This window comes from Phragmites australis, chromosome 4, assembly GCF_958298935.1.
Source record: "Phragmites australis chromosome 4, lpPhrAust1.1, whole genome shotgun sequence".
NCBI classification, from domain to species: Eukaryota; Viridiplantae; Streptophyta; class Magnoliopsida; order Poales; family Poaceae; genus Phragmites; species Phragmites australis.
Window position 1 is genome coordinate 2758625 of NC_084924.1, and position 22325 is coordinate 2780949.

A 22325-nucleotide genomic window follows, 5' to 3' on the forward strand; every position below is an offset into this window, starting at 1 on the left:
ATATCTATCGCCCTTGACTATGGGTGCAGGTGAGGCACTACACTTATGCATACTGAACTTTTTCAAGACCTTTTCTATGTATGCCTTTTGTGACAGTCCTAATACCCCTTTGCTTCTATCTCGGTGTATCTCAATTCCCAGAACATATGCAGCTTCACCGAGATCTTTCATATCAAAGTTCGAGGACAAGAACTTCTTTGTTTCTTTCATTAGGCTGACATCACTACTCGCAAGCAAGATGTCATGCACATATAAGATCAGAAAGATATACTTTCCACTTTTAAACTTTGAATATACACAATTGTCCTCTACATTTTCTTTGAACCCAAACTGTCTTATTGTCTTATCAAACTTCAAGTACCACTGCCTTGAAGCCTGTTTCAACCCATAAATGGATTTCTTTAAGCGGCATCCCAGACGTTCTTTTCCTTTTACGACAAAGCCTTTCGGTTGTGCCATATAGACACTCTCGTCTAAATCCCCGTTAAGGAATGCTGTCTTTACATCCATTTGATGCAAGTCTAAATCATAGTGGGCTACCAGCGCCATTATGATTCTGAAGGAATCTTTACATGAGACTGGAGAAAAGGTCTCATTGTAATCAATCCCTTCTCTTTGCGTAAAGCCTTTTGCCACAAGTCGCGCTTTATACTTTTCTATATTCCCTTGGGAGTCATATTTTATTTTGTAGACCCATTTGCAGCCCACTGTTTTGGCTCCTTTAGGAATTACCTCTAAGTCCCAAACCTCGTTGGCACTCATTGATCTTATCTCATCTTCCATGGCCTCAAGCCACTTGGATGAGTGTTCGCTTCTCATGGCTTCTTCAAACGAGGTAGGATCACCTTCCATTTGAAACTCTTCAATGTTATACACTTTATAATCGTCAGGGATAGCTGATCTTCTCACTCTTTGAGACCTTCTAGGAGCCTCTACATTTGGAACATTTTCAAGTTGAGGCTGTTGTTGCTCCCCTTGATCTGTGGCAATAGCTTCCATGGGTTCCTGAAGCACATGTTCCACATCTTCATTCGTTGTTGCCACAGGAGGGACAACCACAGGTGCTTGCATCACAGTGTCTTCCACTGTCGGTGCAGCTACAACGGGTAGTGAGAAGAATGGCTCATGAGTCAACGGAGTGGGCACATATTCCCGCTTCTCCTCAAGGTCAAACTCTCGAGCTACCACGCTCCCCCTCATCATCTCATCTTCTAGGAAGATTGCGTGTCTCGTTTCCACAAACTTTGTATGTCTTTCAGGGCAGTAGAAACGATAACCTTTCGATCTTTCAGGATAGCCAATGAAATGGCAACTAACTGTTTTGGGATCTAGCTTCCCAATGTTTGGGTTAAACACCTTGGCCTCAGCTGGGCTCCCCCACACACGTAAATGCTTTAGTGAGGGTACTCTCCCTGTCCACAACTCATACGGTGTCTTGGGCACCGATTTACTTGGTACTCTATTGAGAATATGGATTGCTGTCTTTAATGCTTCTATCCATAGACCCAATGGTAGGGATGAGTAACTCATCATACTACGCACCATATCCATCAGGGTACGGTTACGCCTTTCAGCTACTCCATTTTGCTGAGGCTCGCCCGGTGTCGAATACTGGGCTACTATTCCATTTTCTTGTAAGAACCTTGCAAAAGGTCCAGGAATCTGTCCATACGGGGTATGACGACCGTAGTACTCCCCTCCACGGTCAGATCTGACTATCTTAATCTTTAAACTGTGTTGGTTCTCAACTTCTGCTTTGAATATCTTAAATTTATCCAATGCTTCTGTTCTTTCTTTAATTGGATAAATATAGCCAAAACGGGAGTAATCATCTGTGAATGTTATGAACGAGTCAAAACCATCCACACTTTTCACAGGAAATGGACCACATATGTCTGTGTGGATTATTTCTAATATTCCTGTGCTTCGTTTGGCATTTTTCTTAATTTTCTTTACATATTTTCCTTTTATGCAATCTCTGCATTGCTCTAAGTCTGCGAACTCTAATGGAGGAAGAATATCATTCTTTACTAGTCTCTCTATTCTCCCCCTCGAAATATGGCCTAAACGACAGTGCCATAATTTCGACGACGCATCTTGAGTTCGCTTTCGTTTTCTGTTTACATCCGCAGACGAGGATACGTTTTCACTATCACATATAACATTTACTTCATCACGTAGTGATAACAAATATAACTCATTTTGTAAGATAGCAATCCCAACACATGCATTATTGAATGTTATCTTACATTTGCCATTTCCAAAATGGCAATCATATCCATCATTGTCCAAACATGAAACACTAATCAAATTCCTCTGTAAAGAGGGAACATAAAGCACATCTCTAAGAATTAATGTGAATCCATCAGCAAGCTCCAGAGGAAGGTCGCCAATGGCTTCAACATCTGCTTGGACTCCATTTGCGACTTTAACGTGTCTTTCGCTTCTTTGCGTAGTCCTCGTCGAACGGAATCCCTGTAATGAGTTTGCAACATGAACAGTTGCTCCTGAGTCAATCCACCATGTAGATTTCGAATAACTCACATACAGGATTTCATTTATGAACGTAATAATGTTCTCACCTTTCTTTGCCATTATCATTTTCAAGAATTCGGGACAGTCTTTCTTGTAATGCCCCGTCTTCTTGCAATGAAGACACTGATCTTTCTCCACTGTGAATTTCTTTTGTTGATGCTGCATGGGGCCTTTGCCCTTGCCCTTTGGAGAGTTGGCATCGAAATTCTTTTTCTTGTTATTCTCTTTCACATAGTTGATGAAACCACCATGTGAAGCTTTTATCCTTTCCTCTTCTTGCACACACATAGCAATGAGCTTCTCTAAATCCCACTTCTCGGGCTGTATGTTGTAGTTTACAACAAATGTATCAAACTCTTTTGGCAAAGAAGCAAAAATCAAATGGATAAGGAACTCATCCTTTAGAGCCAGATCCATTGGTTTGAGCTTGGATGCCAAGTTGCTCATCCTCAGTATGTGCTCTCTTATGCCACTGCCTCCACCTGAGTATCTTTCTGTTACCAGCTGCTTTATCAGCTGGGTAGCATAAGTCTTTGAAGAGCCAGTAAACTGACTCTTTATTCTGTTCAGGTACTCAGTGACAGTGTCACACTCTGAGATCGAACCCACAATAGCAGGCACAATCGTGTTCTTTATCACTGCCAAACATTTCTTGTTGGCAGTGACCCACTTCCTATGCTCAAGGTCATAGGCCATCTTTTGGGATTGATAATCCCTATCTCTGGTTGCCCAAGCGGCATCAGCCTCGTTTGTCTCCCTCACCGGTGCCACAGGATCTGTAGGACACGGTGTGGTGACTACCCAATCAACCTCAGCCAAGATGAAGGCTAGGTCGATTTTCTTTTTCCACTCTGAATAGTTGTCACCTTTCAGAGTTGGAATCTCATTGATACAACCCATCAAGTTGTACCCTCCTGAAAATACAATTCAAATAATGTGAGAACATGAAATGACACCACAATTGCATGCCTTGATTGCAACGTTGGTTAAAATCAAAACATACAACTGTTCCCTGCACTAATTCTATATCACCGTTGGGCAAAATAGAATTAATACATGAGATTATACATTAATATTATTATAATATTGCTATTAATCAACGTTGGTCAGAATAATAACAAAATTATAATAATAATCATCATTTTCATTTCCAGAATTAAATTCTCCCGTTGGTTTGAATTTAATAATGAAAATACGCAGCGGAAAACAATTTTAAATACTTTATACTATTTTTTTCCAGAATTATTTCTAGACTTTATAATTTTCTGGGCAAAATTATCGTTGGATAATTTTTTTTGCATAAAAATCACACCAATAATTCAATTTAAATACTTTCTGGAAAATGCTAAACAGTATAGATACTTTTATACTGTTGAAAACACCATTTCGGCCTTGACAGCCCATCCATTTCACTTTCGGCCCGGTACTGTTGGACCCAGCCGGAGATTTGGCCCGCTAGCGGCCCGCGGCGGACGCGCCCGCGACGGCCGACGCGCGCCCAGGCCGCAACCTGGGCCTGGGTCGCCAATTCGGCCCATCAGCGCGCCCCCCCGCCCGCCCGCGTCGATCTCAGCCATTCATTTGGATCGGACGGCGCAGCGGCGATCTCGGCCGAACAAAACCCGACGTCGCCGCGCCCCTCGCCCTAACCCTAACCTATTCAATCTCCTCTCTCTCTCTCGCGAGACCGAGCGGCGACACGGTGGCCGGGGCGCTCCGCGGCGACCGGCGCCGGAGAGGAGAGACGGTGCAGCCGCGAGGCTCCTCGCCGGGGTGCGCGCTCCCCTAGGGGTGAGCGCGCCGCCGTCGAGTGGCTTCACGGTGGTGCCTGACCCCTTGAGCCCGCGGAGGAGGCGCTCGGGGCTCGGCTCTGTGCCGCACGCCGTCGAGCGGCGGTGCGAGTTCTCTGCCGCCCACGGCGGTGATCTACGGCCAGAAGAGGTGAGAGATCCCCCCCCCCCTGAGTCGAAGATGAACTGTTAGGGTTAGGGTTTGGTTGTGGGCTCTGATACCATTGTTAGGACATGTGATGTTCATCTTCAACAATCTGATGACCGCACTACCGAGAGTAGAAGGGAGAGAGGGGGGAGATGGATGGGTTCATACCTGAGACTCCAGTGGTTGGAGTAAGGTTGCTAGAACCCGCCATCTCTGCTTCGTCGGTGGAGCTCTGCGCTAGGGCAGCGACGGTCGGGGCAGAAGGGCTCGCCGGCGTCCGACGATGGTGACGTAGGCGCACGTAGTCCAGGGCGTGACGCAGAGGGCCAGGTGGAGCTTCCCGTCGGCACAGCGCCCCCTCCTCTAGATCGGTTAGGGTTTAGATGTCGGTGGGGTGACTAGCGGCGCGATGAACCTCGTACCGAGCGCCCCGGCCTCCACCTCTTTTTATAGCGCTGGCGACGGGGGCCCACCAGCCATAATGGGCTGGACGCCCCCGATCAGGGCGCGGGTCAAGGTTCTAATTAAGCCGTTGGGCTTAATTAGTGAGAGATCAGTCTAACAAGCACTAGTACAGTGCACGCTACATGTATAAAATAAGCAGAACAGAACAGAGTGTTTATGCACTGCACGTTGAAACGTATTAGTGTTAATTACCCTGTGATTTTTGGAAGATATATCATGTAGCAACTAGCAATGATCAATCATGCAAGCAAGGTTAAGGTAAACATCACCAGCATGTACATATAATCCCGTGCACAGCCTCCGCAATCACCAAGAAAACTTGACAATAAAATTACATATCGATCCACCACCGATCACCACCCAACAGCAGCAGCTAACAATTCCTCTGGTCGTCGATCTTAATGGGAGATGAGATTAGATATCGAAGACGTTCTTGCCGGTGAACTTAACCTCGATGGGGCTGACGTTCTTGCCGATGCTGCGGTAGTTCTGTCCGACGCCCTGCCTGCCGGCGTTGACCTTCTCCGGGTAGACGCCGTCCTTGGGGTGCAGGTACTGCACCTCGCCGTTGGGGAAGACGCGGTAGAACTGGTAGTTGATCTTGTACTTGGACCGGAGCCTGGTGCCGAGCGCCAGGCACTGCTCCTTGCGGGCCAGCTTCAGGAGGTTGGGCCCCTCCCGCATGATGGCGGCGCCGCCCGTGGGCATCTCGAAGACCTGCTCCTTGGGGGACGTCCACGTGATGACGTAGAACTCCTCCACCTGCGCCTTGCGGAGCAGCCCGCCCGTGCTGCCGCCGAAGATGGGCGACGGCGTGTTGGGGTCCAGCTGCGGGGGCACGAACCCCTTGGGCGCCTCGGGCTTCTTCTCCTCGGTCGCGGGCTCCTCGGCCGCGGCGGCCCTGAGTGGCGCGGGGCCGCGGGAGGAGGACGGGAGCGAGACGGACGATGAGCCGAGGCGTGGCCTCGCCGGCGACCAGACGGCGGCGGCCAGGAGGTGGCGCGTGGCGGCGGAGGCTTGCGTGGCCATGGCCATGGCGCGCGTTTCTTGGCGAGGGGAGAGGTGGCGCGCGGGGTCGTCGACTACGCAAGTGCAAGATGAGATGGAGCAGTCGAGGGCGGCGCTGGCATGGCAGCTAAGAGGTAATGGGCGCGAAGGGGGCGGCCAAGTGGATAAGGGGATATGAGGCCGGCCAATGGGGAGCGCGGAATTTGATACGACCGGAGGCCGGGCATCCACACATGTCGCCGCGGGGCCGTCACGCGCCACACCACGCCGCCCCGGAGGAGAACGTCGCGGATCAGAATCAGACCACAACGGCTCACAATGGACACTGCATCTGCATGCACACGGTTAAGAATAATATATAACGCTCTAGCACACGGTTGAGATTCACGTAAGATTTAAAATTTATAAGATAAAATAAAATAATTTAAATATATATTTTTAAATTTAAAATAAGAATAAAATGTTTCAACCAAAGATTCACCAATTTATTCACAGCTCAAGCTCTAAAAATTTATAGAGCTAAGAATAATCTTATTTAAAATTTTTTGTAACTATATCTCTGCTAAACAGGCCTCAGATGAATGCAGAATACTCCAATCGTAACAGAAGCACCTGTTACTCGAAAAAAAAGCATTTCTAGTTCTAGAAACAGTGGTGGATTGTCGTGCATGTAGAGCAGACAGGTGGCCGGTACTGACTTCGCAGCTCGCACGACCTGTGCTCTCCGGCACTGGAACTGGAAGCAATGGGATCATGGAGGCTGCAGCCGTGCACTGGTGACTCGTAATCAACCAGCACACATCTCTCTGGATAACGGTATCAATTCTGTGGGCTAGGCCGGGCCCTAGTGAGTCGTGCCATGGCTGTTTTTGGGCCGGAATCATGATAGTGAGTACAGTGCCGTGCCGTGCTGTGAGATGTCTATTAGGCTATCGGCCCGTGGGCTGTGGACGAGGCCCAAGGCCTGAGAAAATTAAGTTTAGATCCACCGATGGTACGGCTGGTTTGATTTACGTCTAAATTTACCATATCTGAGATGAGTTAAGTGTGATCTATTATAAAAAATAGCTTAAAAAATTTTTAGCTATAAATTTAGCAAAATTAATAAAAAATTGAGTGCATGACATATGGATCAGGTGTTAACAAAGTTCATCTTACTACAATTATGACAGTTAACTAAACAACTGTCTAAAAATATATAGCGTGACTAACCTTAGATATAATAAATTTAGGCGCGAACTAAATATACTCTTAATTTCTCTCTAAAGTCCAAGAGAGAAAAATAAGCAATAGTGATTATTACAAACTAACTGGCTAAGTGCTTATGTGTTGCAAACTAGCTAAGTGCTTATACGTTGCCAAAAAATACAAATATTAGATACGGTAACATCAATTATAAAATTAAATTATAGAGATGTGGATATAGCATACGAGCGTTGCCGAATAAATACATCAGGAGTGATATCGTAGTTTGATTTTATATATGATTCGAGAAAGAACGAGAAGATTATCTGCTAATTGAAACTTCTTTATTTATTTTTATTAGTAAAACGAGTTTTATATCCGTAGCTTAACGAGGTGAGGAAGATGGCAAATATGTATAGTAAAAATAGATAAATTAAGAGCTTTTGTTATAAGAAAAGAGGATAGAGAATAGATGATGCCAGAATTGGCTCGTATTTTATGTGGCAGAGAAGAGAAGATGCAACAACGCTTACATTTTTTACAAAAGAATACGTAATAATAATGCAAGCTCTGATAATTTTGTTTCTCGGGCTATCTCCAACAGATACTTAAAAATTTATCCCTAAAATATTATTATATTATTATCTAATACTATTATAATATTTTTTTAATTTTCAATAACTATCTTATTTTCTATCTTTTATTACTCTACTTCTTACTTCAGATTTATAATCATTCGTTATACATAGTATTAAAGAAAGAAAAGAGAATACAACAAATTTAAGATACTCCAATACAACAATACAAACGGTCGCAACACTATATAACTAGAAACCACATCTACTTAAATACGTTTAAAGTTAACAAAAACGGCACCACGCTACAGAGACAGACATAGAGGAGGCGAATGCCACCTCTGTTACAGCTGGCCTCACACAGGGTTGCCGCTCCCCGCAACACCCCACCTCGGGCGCCAAACCAGAGACGAGGGAAAAAAGATGCCGCCCTTATCTGAGCCATGCATGCCCGATCCGACGGCCACGAACCTTCCCAGGGCAAAGAAGACCCATCCATATACAGGAGAGGGGGAGGGTTGTCTGTGCCCCCGGCCCTCCCCTGCCCCTGCGTCGCCTGGTGCCCTGGTCGCTTCTTCTCCCCAAGAAGCCGGGGCAGCCCAAGAAGCAACAGCCTAATCTCCCCAAGAACTGCTCCTCATCTGGTTTTGCCAACCTGTTTCGAAGAGGTTTCCTGGAGTGAATCGGCGGTGGAGCTGCAAGTCCGTAAGCACTTCTTTCTCCTCTCCATTCTTTTGGGATTTGGGTGGGATTTTTTGTTTGTTGGCCTCCGGAGTTGGATGGAGTCAGTTCCACCTCTGAATCTGGATCCTGGCGGTTAATCTTGTAGTTGTAGTTGAAAGATGCGGTTTGATTTTGCGCATGTAGGAATTTGTTTCTCGATCTGGTTTTGGCGGCGGGGTTGTGTTTGGAGTTGAGAGTTATGTTTCTCCTCTCCCCCCTCTCGATTTATTTTTGGATCTTGACAGGCGTTTAAAGCAAGATGTTTAGGAGCAGACGCACAAGGAGCCATTTCGCCAAGTTTTATACAATTTTGGTGCTTCTTACCAGTATTTTGGGACTTGGGAGTTAGATTATTTTTTCTTTGCTCATGTGCGTCTGATTTACTTGTAGCATTCCACTTCTCGCAGAGAAAGATTATGTTTTTTTTTTCTCGGGTTGAAATAGAGTAGATGTTCATTTGCTGGTTCTACTGGATGTTCGTTCTCCCTTTTGGATCGACAAAAATGTAGGATTTTACCCTATGAAAGAGTCCTTGCAGTAGACGCGCTGAGTTAAGATTATGTTTTTTCTCCCCTGATTTTCCTCATGCAAGCTGGGGTAAGAGCACCAGATCAAGTTGTTTGGATGGAGAGGAAGAACCCTTTGCTTTGTGTTTTGGGGCAATTTTTTTTTCTTTAAGTGAACTTTGGGTCAAGATTTTTTGCTCTGATGAACATTTGATTTTAGTGTTCATCCTCCTCTTCTCACTGAAACTACTGGAGCTTTAATCCCAAGCTTTTCTCTTGGCTTCAGTTTCTACTTTGTACCCAACTATCCTTGTTCACTGCATATGGCCCTTTCAGGGTACAGATGGATCAGGAAGTGAAGGACTCAAGGCCCTCAAGGTCTCCCAGCGAGCCAAACCTCTTCCTGAAATGGGGCAGCCGGAAGCGTCTGCGCTGTGTCAAGACGCGTGACGACGGCTCCCCTTCACCGTCGCCATCTGAAGTTCTTAGACGTGCTGTACCCCGCACAACTCGGCCCCTTCTTGGAGGTGACATTGCACCATTTCGTTCACCACGCCGTCCTAGCACCCTTCACCGCAGGTAATTTCACTATATACAGGCTTTGTTCGCACTGCCCACTGCTATATCAACAAGTTCCCTAATAGGATTCTCAAAATATCTTCTGTGAAGCAGGAAATCAGACTCACTAGTGAATGAGTACAAGCAATCGATGGCCCTCTCACCAGATAAGGACCGATACTACTCCACTAGGGGTTCACCTTTTCCTTTCGAGGGGAGTGGGTTCGATTTCGGTGGTGGAACAGAAGAGAGGGGCACCACTTCGCTGCCAAGGTTCTTCATTGCGCTGTCTAATAAGGAGAAGGAGGAGGACTTCATGGCAATGAAGGGCTGCAAGCTCCCACAGAGGCCAAAGAAGAGGCCCAAGTTGATGCAGAAGTGCTTGCTTGTAATGCTCACTTCCACAGATTCAATTGCTACGTTTTCTTCTTTTCATTGCTACGATCATGCTCATTCTTTTACCCTTTCTTTTGTTTCTTTTTCAAACAACTATAGATGGTGAGCCCAGGAGCTTGGTTGTCAGATTTGTCGCATGAGAGATACGAAGTTAGAGAGAAGAAAAGTTCTAGGAAGGTAACATGGATATAAATATTTTTCTTTTGCTTCAAGAAGTACATAATGCACCTCTCTGTTCAAATTTGAATTTGTCAATGTGTTACTGCCCGGTTGCTGATATGAGTGAAACAATCTGCAGAGGGCTAGAGGCTTGAAGGCTTTGACCATGGAGAGTGATTCAGAATAGAGGTGGCGTGGTATGAGTTTTTGGACTTAATTTTAGCTGGAGGCAGAAACCTCTAGTTAGGTTGCAATGTTGGTTCTTCAATCAGACAAACCTCAGCATCTAATTCAGAAAGAGTATATTAGACAATTCCTGATCTAGTGACCTTTTTAGTTTGGTTAGTTCTATTAACCTCTGAAGACAAGGTACAACTTGATCTTTTGGTTTGATTAGTTTGAGACCTTTTTGTCTCACTCTCAACCCCACAGAGGAAGGAATGATCAGCTTCTGCAAAAAATAAACAGTGAAGGTTCGAGGTTGACTGATCTTCTGTTGCTGTAAACTCGTAATGGTTAAACTAGTTTACTGGAAGATTTATGGTGGTCGTTCAATCAAATTGATTGTCGAATTTGCAATGTGGATTAGTCCTTGTGTATGAGCTCAGGCTGCAACAGCACGCCGTAGGAGCACTCAAGAGTCGATCCTGAGTTCCTGAAGGCAGGCAAAGGTTCCTAGATCTAATCTCAGCGTGGACCTTGTCATCGTGTATGGTACAAGTCGTTCAGCGAATGTGCTGTATTTGCTAGCTCCGCTAGCAGCATTGCCTGGTCTGTTACAGTTGTTTTGCTCCTCAGTTTGACACCTCTAGATGATCTCATAGCATGCTGCCTGCAGGCACTACGTTCCATTCAATTGAATGGTCCGTACCCATATATCAGCAGTTGAGCACAATTGCACAAGGAGTCCAAGATGGCAAGCCAAAATTTGGCTACGTTTAGAAAATTTGGTTTTTGTTTGGATGAAATTTAGTTTCTATTTGGATCAAGACTAAAATTTAGCCACACTTTGATTTTTTTCGCTTTATGCTATTGCTTATTTTAAAAGGAGAAGGATGGTGATATATGTAAATTGTTTGGTTTGATGTATTGAATGATACGTAAATGTATTTAATTGAATGTATGAGATGATACGAGAACATGTTCAATCATTACTAATTCTAGATAATCATAACTTAAGTTATCGATAAGTTATCAATAATCATTACTAAATATTCACAATAATAATTAGTTATTATTTATTATTATTAACAAACTATGTTAGTACTAATCATTACTAATTTAATATAATCATAACTTAAGTTATCAATAATCATCACTAAATACTTATAATAATAATTAGTTATGATTAAAACATTAATTGTAACCGATGTTTAGCTAAAAATTCTTAATAAGCATTGATAGTTATGAATCATCACTAACCGCAAGTTGTAGGAGGTCATTGGACCGATTATGCCGTACAGCTTGGTATAGTATTTTCTTGGTATATTTTCGATTAAGTGAACCAAACACAAACTTACTCATATCCCACGTGATCCAAGAAACGGAACACACCTTACATTTCAATGCCGTCCTATTCACCTGCGCACGAGCGGACCACGGCGACCGTACCTGGCCACTCCATCGTGGGCCGTGGCCCTCTCTCGCGTCCGCCGCCGTCTCCCTCTAGGTATCCTCGCCGCGACGCCCCCCTGTCGCCGTCTCCTCCGGCCAGCCAGTCGCCGCCGCCGCCCCCCTGCTCCCGGCGCGGCACGGTACCCCCTCGTCCCGCTGGCTCAGCCCGCGAGCGGCCCTCCTCCCATCCAAACCCCCAGTGAGCCCGGCCTGGACACGTAGTTGGATCATTTTTTTTCTCCACCGTTCGATCGAGATAAGATATAGCAATAGCACGAGGTAGCCTTTTTTGTCTGTTGGTCCCTTCGCCGATGGACGAAACCCTAGGCGTCGAAGCCGCCGCAGTGGCGGCGGAGACGCCGGAGCGGAAGAAAGAGACGCTCGAGGAGGTGCTCTCGAGGCACAGGTTAGCCTCTTCTTTGCTCCATGCCTCGCTTCCTTACTCTTCTGTTGCGCTGTGGATTGGGTGACTAAGCCTGTGCTTGTGCTGTTTTCCGCGAGGTTTTCATTACTTATGTCGACCATTTATGCGTTTCTCTCGTTCAGATTGTGCGTCTCGCAAGAAAATGTTCTTCCTTTTGGTCTTTTGGAAGAATTCAGGATTGTAGGTTAGTAACGCATAAATGTCGAAGTTCTAACTTATAGGCTGGGTCGGTTCATTAGATTTGTCATCTTGGTACGGCCGCGGATAGTGAATTGCGAGAAAATAAAAGTGGTGTTTTGATTTTTACCAATCAAGTTTGCTATTGGTTAGAGCCTGACAGTGTTATGCACCCTTTTTTCTAGTGATACAAACAGTGGCAAATTGATTTATCTAGGAAAGTAGACATGTTTTTCTCGACCTCGATGGCTAGAATTTCTCAGGCCACTGTTTTCTAGAAATTTGCATGGCCGCAGTTAAAATGCCTCATCCAATTCACCATTACACCTTTGTAAACAGTGATATAGGTTACACACAAAAAAAAATGATGCAAGTAAAAGATAAGTCTTCTGCGGTATTATTCAAGTGATCACACAGATACACACATGACCTGAGTTGATTTGCCGAGCAGTTTTCACTGAAAGCATACACCATGTGCATGTTCATAGCATCTAGAAGATGTCTCAATGGTCTTATGATTGGTGGTGCTTAATGCTCATTGTTAGCACTCTGGTTTCATATGGATACGGTTCTTGCTTGATACAATGTGTGTTATCTCATCTCTAGGTACATATGCTATATGTGATTGATTCTAGATGACTGCAAATTGGTAGTAGCGAAGTTCATTTTTGTCAGACATATGCCAGATTGCGTTTACTCCACATTGCTTGGATAATGGAAAAAAGAACCAAACGGTCTGATTTTGAGCCAACCTCTAAATGAAAAGGTGTTAGTATAGTAAAGAACTTTTGAATAATTGTTTTTTATTTAATTAAATGTATTAAAATCACATCAATGTGATCTAGAAAATAGAACATGATGTATGAACTACTTTGTGAAGCAGTAAGTGTGAGGGTTTGGTGCTTCAGATTTTGTGATGGTGTGAGGGACCCTTGGTTGAAAATATGGTCATTATTATAGATATCAAAAGGTTCAGTTACAATAGGGCAACCTTTATCATTGAAAAAGAGGAGACTGTTAGAGATGAGAGGCATGAGATGTTTGCTGGCCCACTTGTCAGTGTGACATAGAAAGGTTTTGGTTCGAGAACTGTTTAGGAGGCAGAAATACAATCAAATGTAACACAATATAGTACTTGAGTTGTTATGTGGAAAACCCCAAAAAAAAAGTTTTCGCAGCTGTAAATCTGCTGGTTCCAGACAGTTGCTAGAGAAGCACTTTTCTGCCAGTTGACTGGTTTGGCATAATATAGTGCATTCTGGATAATATGTATAGTCACATCAAACCCAATAAGGCAATAAGATTGTGAGCTGCAAAACTGTGGCTGTTTCACATTTCTCCATGTATTTTATGGTGCAAAATTAGCTAAGTAGCTGAATTTGTTGATGCTGAACTTGCTGTTTTATATATCTTATTTTTCATCATTGTATGTTCTTTGCCTGTTTATTTGATGGCTTCACAAATGGTGAGCTCCATCCTTTTCAGTTATGACACACCTCACAAGTTTGTAGAAGGTGATTTTCTGTTCTGTTTGTATAAAACAGGAAAGAGAAATCCAAACTCCAGGATAAGGAAACAAGCATGAAGAAAGCAGCTGCGAAAGGAAGCAAAGCTGAGCAGAAGGCTAAGAAAAAGCAGGTGGAGGAAGAAATATCACACCTCTCAGCTGAGTTAGAGGCGAAACATGCTGCAGAGCTTGCTTCTTTTGGGTACAAACCCTCAGGCAGCTCAGAAAAGGGAAACATTGACAACTTAGTGAAGGCCATAGCTGGTGTTTCCATGTCCAGCAATTCGGATTCTGCAAAGCCCAGCAAGGGTGCACGGCGGCGAGAGAAGAAGGCAAAGGAAGAAGCTGCTCGGGAGCAGCGGATTCAAGAAGAACAAAGCAACCTTGTTAGCGATCGCATGATAGAAGATGAGAAGCTTGAAAGGAAACTTGAGCCCTTGAGGCTGACCATCCAGGAGATAAAGCCAGATGGCCACTGCCTATACCGTGCTGTCGAAAACCAGCTTTCACTTCATTCCAATGGCGCTACACGGTACAATTACCAGGAGCTACGGCAAATGACAGCCAAGTATATGCGGGAGCATGCTGCCGATTTCCTTCCATTTTTCTTGGCAGAAGGCAAGGTCGAGACTGGACCAGATCCCTCCGAGAGCTTTGAGAGGTACTGTCAGGAGATTGAGTCCACTGCTGCTTGGGGTGGGCAGCTGGAGCTCGGTGCACTGATCCACTGCCTCAAGAAGCATATTGTGGTCTACTCGGGCTCCTTACCGGACGTGGAAATGGGCAAAGAATACAAATCTGGATCTGGAGGTAGTAGCGCTGACGACGCAAGCATCAGGCTGTCCTATCACAGGCACGCCTATGGTCTTGGTGAGCACTACAACTCGGTGATTCCAACCGAGTTATCTTAACAAAGAAATTCAATGATCTCTAATATGTTTAATTGTTTACCCGTGGTGCCTGTCAGAGTCTAAACACAATAGTTGATTAGTTTTCGGTTGCTCTTACGTTTTCCATCTTATCATCAGTCGATGAAGGTTGAGTGTACCAATCAAAGCTGTACTCGGGAGTTTGTTTCCCAAACAATTTTGCTCTCAGTGATATGTTTGATGGGCTAAGGTTGTGTACCGTTCCTGTTCTCATTGGCTATAGTTTGTTGCTGCTTATAGGTGTGCTGTTGAACTAAAATGAGTAAACTACTACTGCATTCCTTTGCTTCTGTATGCATTCCTGGAGTCCTTGTTACTCCTGTTTCCGAATGGGAATTGGTTGTGAGCTTTCGTTTCTATCTGACGGTTTGAGTTGCAGCGAACTTGGTGGTGTTCTGATCACTAACTATCGTGGCTTGGATAATGGAACTCAGCTGACGATCTGCTAAGAAGAATGTTTCCATGTGGCTATCCGAACACAGTTGAAAAGAGAATCAGACGCCAGAAGGACAGCTCCTCCATGGCCGTCAGCTCCTCCCTCTTCTGCAGCGCGCTCACCTCCTCCATTTTGCACTTGCACGGTGGGCCACCGCCCTTCCCGCCGCGCGGACGGCCGGCTCCTCCGATCGATGCGCATGCGCGCGCCTTGAGCGGCCTCGGCTGGCCCTTGCCGCGAAGCGCAGCGCACAGAAGGTGACGCGTCTGCAGATGCTGAGGGCCTCGCCGAGCCGGCGCGTTCTCCCCCGCTGCTAACACCACCACCGTCGTCCCCTTCTCTGTCGCATGGAAGAGTCCAGCAGGGGACGCCTAGCGTATACAAATCTCGCGCCCAGTTCTACGATGCGAGTCGGGTTTATCCCGTTGCAGACTTGCCACCCGAATTGCCGAGCCTTGCACGCACAGTGGCGAAGCAGGGGCTGCCTGGTGATCAGGACAAGCGATCGAGCTTCGCTTGCTCAATTTCGCCAGGCATCGATGCTGTTTCTGAATTCCATAATTGCTCTTATTTTTCAGATCTCTCACACACACTTAGAGAGAGAGAGAGAGAGAGAGAGAGAGAGAGAGAGAGAGAGAGAGAGAGAGAGAGAGAGAGAGCATATACACGTCAGGGCACACGCAGATATATGCATGGAGTCGACGACGACTGCGTATTGCCTAGCTTCGCCGTCCCGTCAGAAGGACGGCTCCTCCCTTGTCGGTTTCTCCTCCCTCTTCTGCAGTGCGCTCACCTCCATCTTGCAGCACTTGCACGGCAGGCTCACCACCGGCACCGCGCCGCCGAGCGCGTGCTACCCGTTCTGGCGCCCATCGCTCGCGTGCGCGTCCACCTTGCGCGCGATGATGACGGAGTTGATCACCTCGTCGTCCGGGTGGTACACGGCCAGTGTTGAGAATAATCCTTGCGTGCCTCAATTAGTGTTTTATTTTCCTTAGTTGTTTAGCTAAGATTGGGCGCATGACCGTTGTGTGGTTGTGGACAGCTCGGCCTGATTGTTAGGCCTTAATTAGTTTACTTGTAATAGACTATATAAGCTGAGGAATAGACCTGGAAATGTAGCCAATTTAGCAGCACCAACGAGATCGTGTTCACTGTGGTTTTCGCGTGAGTTTGTGTGTGTGTGTTGGCCGAGATCTCTCTGGCGACGTGCGCGTCATTTCTCCGGCGAGATTCCAACAAGTGGCATCAAGAGCTACTAGTACCAACTTGGGACCATAGGTGACGGGAAGAAGCCCGACGACAGCAACTCGAAGGATGGAGTCATGATCCAGAGGGTGATTCGTGAGGTTGGCGGCGGGAGTAGCTACCCCGTCCTCACCGAGACCAATTACTCCGATTGGGCGCTCCTGATGAAGGTGAAGTTGAAGGCGCGGGTTCTCTGGAACGTCATCGAGGATGGCGGCGCCGATCCGCAAGAGGAGATGATGGCGCTCGACGCCTTGTGTGGCGTGGTGCCACCTGAGATGGTGTCGATGATTGCCAAGAAGGAAACGGCGAAGGAGGCGTGGGATGCGATCGCGACCATGAGGGTCGGGGACGATCGCGTGAAGAAGTCCACGGCGCAGCAGCTGCGCCGGAAATTCGACCTCGCCGCGTTCAACGACGGTGAAACCGTCGAAGACTACGCGCTGCGCCTAAACAGCATGGCGGCGCACCTCGCCACGCTGGGCGAGGAAGTGAAGGACGCCGAGATCGTGGCGAAGATGCTCCGTAGCTTGCCGCCCCATTTCAAGCAAATCACGATCGCGATCAAGACACTGCTCGACGTGTCGACCATGACGGTCGCTGATCTGACGGGGTGGCTGCAGGAGGCGGAGGAGGCGTTTGAGGAAGCGCCGGCGTCACTGCAGCATGACGGGAGGCTGTACCTCACGGAGGAGGAGTGGGACGCGCGGCGGAAGAAGCGCGAGGCGGAAAATTCCTCCGGCAATGGCGGCGGCAGCGGCGGATCAGGGCGTCGCGGAGGCGGCAGCTCGTCTGGTGGGCCGTCGAATTCGAACAAGCCCACCGGCGACGAATGCAGGAGCTGCGGGAAGATGGGCCACTAGGCCCGTGAGTGCCGGTCGAAGCCTAGGAGGGAGCAGGCCCATGTCGCGTAGGATGAAGAGGAGGCCTCACTCCTGCTCGTGAAGTCGTCTCCAACCCTAACCACATCACCGCCGCCGCAATCCCTGAGCGCATCGCCGGCTGGATCGCCGGCGCGACCCTCATTGGAGGTGGCTCCGCTCCCGCACGCTGATCCGGCGCCGCAGAGAGCGAGGAAGGAGCATGGCGACAGCGGATTTGAGGCGGCGACGGCGGGATCCGGCCCCCAAATCGAGATCCGGGAGCAGAAGGTGTTCGCCCACCTCGAAGAAGAGAAGGATCGGGAGGCGGAGACCTGGGTCCAGGACACCGGCGCAACCAACCACATGTCCGGATCCAGGGCCGCGTTCTCGAAGCTGGACACGGCGGTGCTCGGCACCGTGCGGTTCGGCGACGACTCGGTGGCGCGGATCGAGGGCCGGGGCACTGTCGCATTCGTGTGCAAGAACGGCGAGCTCCGGTCGTTCTTCGGGGTCTACTTCATTCCCCGGCTGACGACGAACATAGTAAGTCTCGGGCAGCTCGACAAGGGAGGCTACAAGATCGACATCGACGCCGGGGTGATGAGGATCCGAGAGCCCGGAGGCCAGTTGCTGGCGAAGGTGTCGCGGGCGGCGAACCGGCTGTACATCCTCCACATCAAGATGGCGCAACCGAGGTGCTTGACGGTGCGCGGGCGTGGAGACGAGGTGGCGTGGCGCTGGCTCGAGCGCTTCGGGCACGTCAACATGGCGGCGCTCCGGAAGCTGGCTCGGGAGGAGCTTGTGCGTGGCCTGCCAGAGATAGGGCAGGTGGAGCAGCTGTGCGAGGCGTGCCAGGCCGGGAAGCAGCGGCGCACCTCGTTCCCGGCTCAGGCGGAGTACCGTGCGCGGCAGCGGCTTGAGCTGGTGCACGGCGACCTCTGCGGCCCAATTGCACCGGCGACGCAGAGGGGGAACAAGTACTTCTTGCTGATGGTGGACGACCTGAGCAGGTACATGTGGGTAGCCGCGATTCCATCCAAGGATCGTGCAGCGGCTGCAATCAAGGAGATTCAGGCTTGGGTGGAAGGCGAGTCGGGCCTCAAGCTGAAGGCGCTCCGCACCGACCGTGGAGGCGAGTTCACCGCGACTGAGTTCGCGGAGTACTGTGCGACCGAAGGAGTTCATCGCCAGCACAGCGCGCCTTACAACCCGCAGTAGAACGGCATCGTCGAGCGCCGGAACGGCACGGTGGTGGCGATGGCAAGAAGCATGCTCAAGGCGAAAGGGCTGCCCGGATGGTTCTGGGGCGAGGCAGTGAGCACCGCTGTGTATGTGCTGAACAGGTGCCCGACGAAGAGCATGGACGGCATGACTCCGTTCGAGGCCTGGCACGGGAAGAAGCCGGCGGTACACCACCTGAGGACGTTCGGCTGCATCGTCTACGTTCGGAACACAGCTCTGCACCTGAAGAAGCTCGAGGATCGTGGCCGCAAGATGATCTTCATTGGCTACGAGCGCGGCTCCAAGGCGTACCACGCGTACGACCCCGTCACAAAGCGTGTCCATGTGACGCGTGACGTGGTGTTCGACGAGCAAACCCAGTGGGACTGGGGCACCGACGGCGACGACGACAAGTCGAGCGGTGGCGATGACGTCTTCACGGTGGAGTACGCCACCACGGGCCAGGCGCCACCAGTGGCAGATGGAGCGGATGAGGCGCCGGCAGAGCAGCCGCCACTTCCCGCTGGGGTTGATGACACGGAGCTAGATGCTGGCATCGACGACGAGAACCTTGACGCCGACCACGACGATGACGCGCCGGTCCGCTTTCGCAACATCAACGACATCATCGGGCCGGCCTCGCCGCGTGGCTTCGCACCACGCGCACTGGTGGCCGAGGAGCTGCACGTGGTGAGCTCCGACGAGCCCACCTCGTTCGCCGAGGCCGAGCGTAGCCCGAGCTGGAGGAAGGCGATGATGGAGGAGATGGAGTCCATCGAGGAGAATGGCACCTGGTGCCTCGCCGACCTCCCACCTGGTCGCAAGCCGATCGGGGTGAAATGGGTGTTCAAGGTCAAGCGGGACGAGCACGGGGCGGTGGCCAAGCATAAGGCGCGGCTCGTGGTGAAGGGCTACGCGCAGCGACACGGCATCGACTACGACGAGGGCTTCACACCGGTGGCCAGGCTGGACTCGGTGCGCCTGCTCATCGCCCTCGCGGCACACGAGGGGTGGGAGGTGCACCACATGGATGTCAAATCGGCGTTCCTAAACGGCGACCTGCAGGAGGAGGTCTACGTCGAGCAGCCGGCGGGTTTCGTCATCACCAGCAAGGAGCACAAGGTGCTCAAGCTGCGGAAGGCGCTGTACGGGCTGCATCAAGCGCCGCGCGCCTGGAACGCGAAGCTGGACGACACGCTGATGTCGCTCGGTTTCCGGAGGAGCCCGTCGGAGCACGCCATCTACATCAGGCGGAACGGCGACGCGCAGCTGGTGGTCGGGGTATACGTCGACGACCTTGTGATCACCGGTTCCAGCTGCAGCGACATCAAGCTCTTCAAGGAGGAGATGGCGGCCGCATTCAAGATGAGCGACCTCGGCCTGCTTCACTACTACCTCGGGATCGAGGTGAAGCAGAGTGCGAGCGGCATCTCACTCAGCTAAGGCGCCTATGCCGTGAAGATCTTGGAGAGGAGCGGCATGGCGGGATGCAATCCCTGCCAAGTGCCCATGGAGGCGCGCTTGAAGTTGAGCAAGCGGAGCACGGAGCCACCGGTGGACGCCACAGCATACCGGAGCATCGTCGGGAGCTTGAGGTACCTAGTGAACACTCGTCCCGACCTTGCGTTTGCTGTTGGATATGTGAGCCGCTTTCTGGAGGAGCCACGGGAGGATCATCTTGCAACAGTGAAGCGGATTCTCCGCTATGTGGCGGGTACCAGCAATTGGGGGCTGTGGTTTGGCAGGAAGAAGGGGAATCAGGCGCTGTTGACAGGTTTCAGCGATGCTAATTTCGCAGGAGATGTTGATGCTAGGAAAAGCACAACCGGGGTCATCTTCCTCTTGGCCAACAGCCCGGTCACCTGGCAGTCCATGAAGCAGAGAGTAGTGGCTCAATCCAGCTGCGAGTCGGAGTATATTGCAGCGGTGAATGCGGCCTGTCAGGCGCTGTGGCTCGCTCGAGTGCTAGCAGAGGCGCAGGGGTCTACACCGAGCGCGCCATTGCTGAGGGTGGACAACAAGTCCGCCATTGCCTTAATCAAGAACCCGGTACTCCACGGACAGAGCAAGCACATCGAGGTGAAGTATCATCTAGTCCGGGAGTCCGCAGAAAATGGCCTGATCAAGGTGGAGTTCATCAGGAGCGAAGAGCAACTGGGTGACATTCTGACGAAGCCGCTTGGCAGAGTCAAATTTCACAAGCTTCGCACTAAGATCGGTCTGATCAATGTTGATAGCAAGCACAGCAAGGCTTAGGAGGAGATTTGTTGAGAATAATCCTTGCGTGCCTCAATTAGTGTTTTATTTTCCTTAGTTGTTTAGCTAAGATTAGGCGCATGGCCGTTGTGTGGTTGTGGACAGCTCGGTCTGATTGTTAGGCCTTAATTAGTTTCCTTGTAATAGACTATATAAGCTGAGGAATAGATCTGAAAATGTAGCTAATTCAGCAGCACCAACGAGATCGTGTTCACTGTGGTTTTCGCGTGAATTTGTGTGTGTGTGTTGGCCGAGATCTCTCCGGCGACGTGCGCGTCGTTTCTCCGGCGAGATTCCAACAGCCAGCACGTCGAACCAGCCTCGTCCAATGTCCTCGGGGTCGACGATGGGGTACAGGAACCCGCGCACCCCGTGCGCGCTCCGCACGACGAGGGCCGCTCCATCGGACATGTGCCTGCCGAGGTGCGCGATCACCTTGGCCTTGTTCTCGGCCGCCATGCCGACGAGCGCGGCCAGGAACACAACGTCGTACTCGCCGAGCTCGTTCGTCAGGTCGGCGACGTCGGCCGTGCGGAACGACATGCGCGCTGAGGTCCTTGTCCGCGCGGACCAGCTTCCTCGCGCGTTGGTTGGCCGCGGTGCACCGGTCGTAGTTGTCGAACAACGTGTCCGGCAGGTGGCGCGCGGCGAGCACGAGCGAACTGAACGGCAGCGGGCCCGACCCCACGAACGCGACGCGGGACGGCGCGGGGCCGGGCACGTAGCGCGCCAGGAGCCCGTACTCCAGCTTGCTCAGGTCGATGTAGTTGCGGTAGTACGGGAAGCGGCGAGATGGTCGAGCGGGTTGTCGAAGGCGGCGAGCATGTCGGAGTAGTGCGCCTCGAGCTGGTCCTCGGCGTCGGAGCAGAGGCGGATGAGCTCCTCGCGCATCTTCTGCGCCTCGGTCCCGAGCTTGGTCACGTCGACGGGGCTCGCCGGGACGCAGGCCGTGACGAGGTCGGTGAACAGCGCGTCCACGGCGGGCGACGGGCTCAGCGACGGCAGCTTGGCGATGGCGTCGTGGAGGCCGGAGATCTTCTGCACCAGGGCGGCCACCTCGTGGTTCTGAGCCTCCATGCCACTTGCGAAGTTGTTAATCTCGAAGCTCGCTCGCGCTGAGATGGAGGCGATAGATGCCGGTCGTGCGAAGCAAATGGATTGGGCTGCTCGATGGTCTCTGGAAAGGCGTAGGCGGGGTGTATATATACATGGTGCCGGATCCCACGTCTGGTCGCTTGCATGCGGCATGGCGCCGGTGGCAGGTAAAGAAGAAGACAATGGTTCGGCGGGTTAATTTCACGCTTGAATTCGTGTTCGCGAAGCGGCGAAAGGAGCTTGCCGCATGGCGCGCTTCATGCGTTCACTGCCAATGGTCTCTTTCATGCCTCTGTGTTCAGATACACCTACACCTGATATGGCATGGAATATATAATTGATTAGTATTTGTTATCTTCCATTTGCATAACGCCACCGTTTATACAAATGATACATGTCAAATCACTCCGATGGCCGGATCATCCATTTGCTAGGGGTGTGTTTAGTTGCACGTATATGACTTAGCTTAGGCTATTAGATAGGTGTTTAATTGCTTGTATATCATCT

The 22325-nt window shown here is 49.8% G+C and overlaps 3 protein-coding genes and 1 pseudogene across 3 annotated transcripts; 2 read left to right on the top strand and 2 right to left on the bottom strand.

The window, feature by feature from the left end:
* Positions 1 to 5191: 5191 nt before the first annotated feature.
* On the bottom strand, positions 5192 to 6074 carry LOC133915201 (photosystem I reaction center subunit II, chloroplastic-like). Its single transcript, XM_062358273.1, has one exon. The coding sequence runs from the start codon at positions 5971 to 5973 to the stop codon at positions 5353 to 5355; it is 621 nt and encodes a 206-aa protein (XP_062214257.1). The 5' UTR covers positions 5974 to 6074; the 3' UTR covers positions 5192 to 5352.
* Positions 6075 to 8193: 2119 nt separating this feature from the next.
* On the top strand, positions 8194 to 10585 carry LOC133915198 (uncharacterized). Its single transcript, XM_062358269.1, has 5 exons — positions 8194 to 8411; positions 9272 to 9514; positions 9608 to 9881; positions 9989 to 10066; positions 10188 to 10585. The coding sequence occupies exons 2-5, from the start codon at positions 9279 to 9281 to the stop codon at positions 10233 to 10235; spliced, it is 636 nt and encodes a 211-aa protein (XP_062214253.1). The 5' UTR covers positions 8194 to 8411; positions 9272 to 9278; the 3' UTR covers positions 10236 to 10585.
* Positions 10586 to 11560: 975 nt separating this feature from the next.
* On the top strand, positions 11561 to 14897 carry LOC133915200 (OVARIAN TUMOR DOMAIN-containing deubiquitinating enzyme 5-like). The gene is made up of 2 exons (XM_062358272.1): positions 11561 to 12068; positions 13808 to 14897. Exons 1-2 carry the CDS (start codon positions 11974 to 11976, stop codon positions 14679 to 14681), a joined length of 969 nt encoding a protein of 322 aa, XP_062214256.1. The 5' UTR covers positions 11561 to 11973; the 3' UTR covers positions 14682 to 14897.
* Positions 14898 to 15741: 844 nt separating this feature from the next.
* On the bottom strand, positions 15742 to 21924 carry LOC133915202 (nicotianamine synthase 2-like; annotated as a pseudogene).
* Positions 21925 to 22325: the final 401 nt, after the last annotated feature.

Bases quoted from the DNA above. Each gene is read 5' to 3' on its own strand.
- LOC133915201 (XM_062358273.1), bottom strand. From the start codon at position 5,973: ATGGCCATGGCCACGCAAGCCTCCGCCGCCACGCGCCACCTCCTGGCC.
- LOC133915198 (XM_062358269.1), top strand. From the start codon at position 9,279: ATGGATCAGGAAGTGAAGGACTCAAGGCCCTCAAGGTCTCCCAGCGAG. The intron at 9,882-9,988 runs GTAATGCTCACT...AAACAACTATAG, and splicing joins TGATGCAGAAGTGCTTGCTT to ATGGTGAGCCCAGGAGCTTG. The intron at 10,067-10,187 runs GTAACATGGATA...AACAATCTGCAG, and splicing joins AGAAGAAAAGTTCTAGGAAG to AGGGCTAGAGGCTTGAAGGC.
- LOC133915200 (XM_062358272.1), top strand. From the start codon at position 11,974: ATGGACGAAACCCTAGGCGTCGAAGCCGCCGCAGTGGCGGCGGAGACG. The intron at 12,069-13,807 runs GTTAGCCTCTTC...TGTATAAAACAG, and splicing joins GAGGTGCTCTCGAGGCACAG to GAAAGAGAAATCCAAACTCC.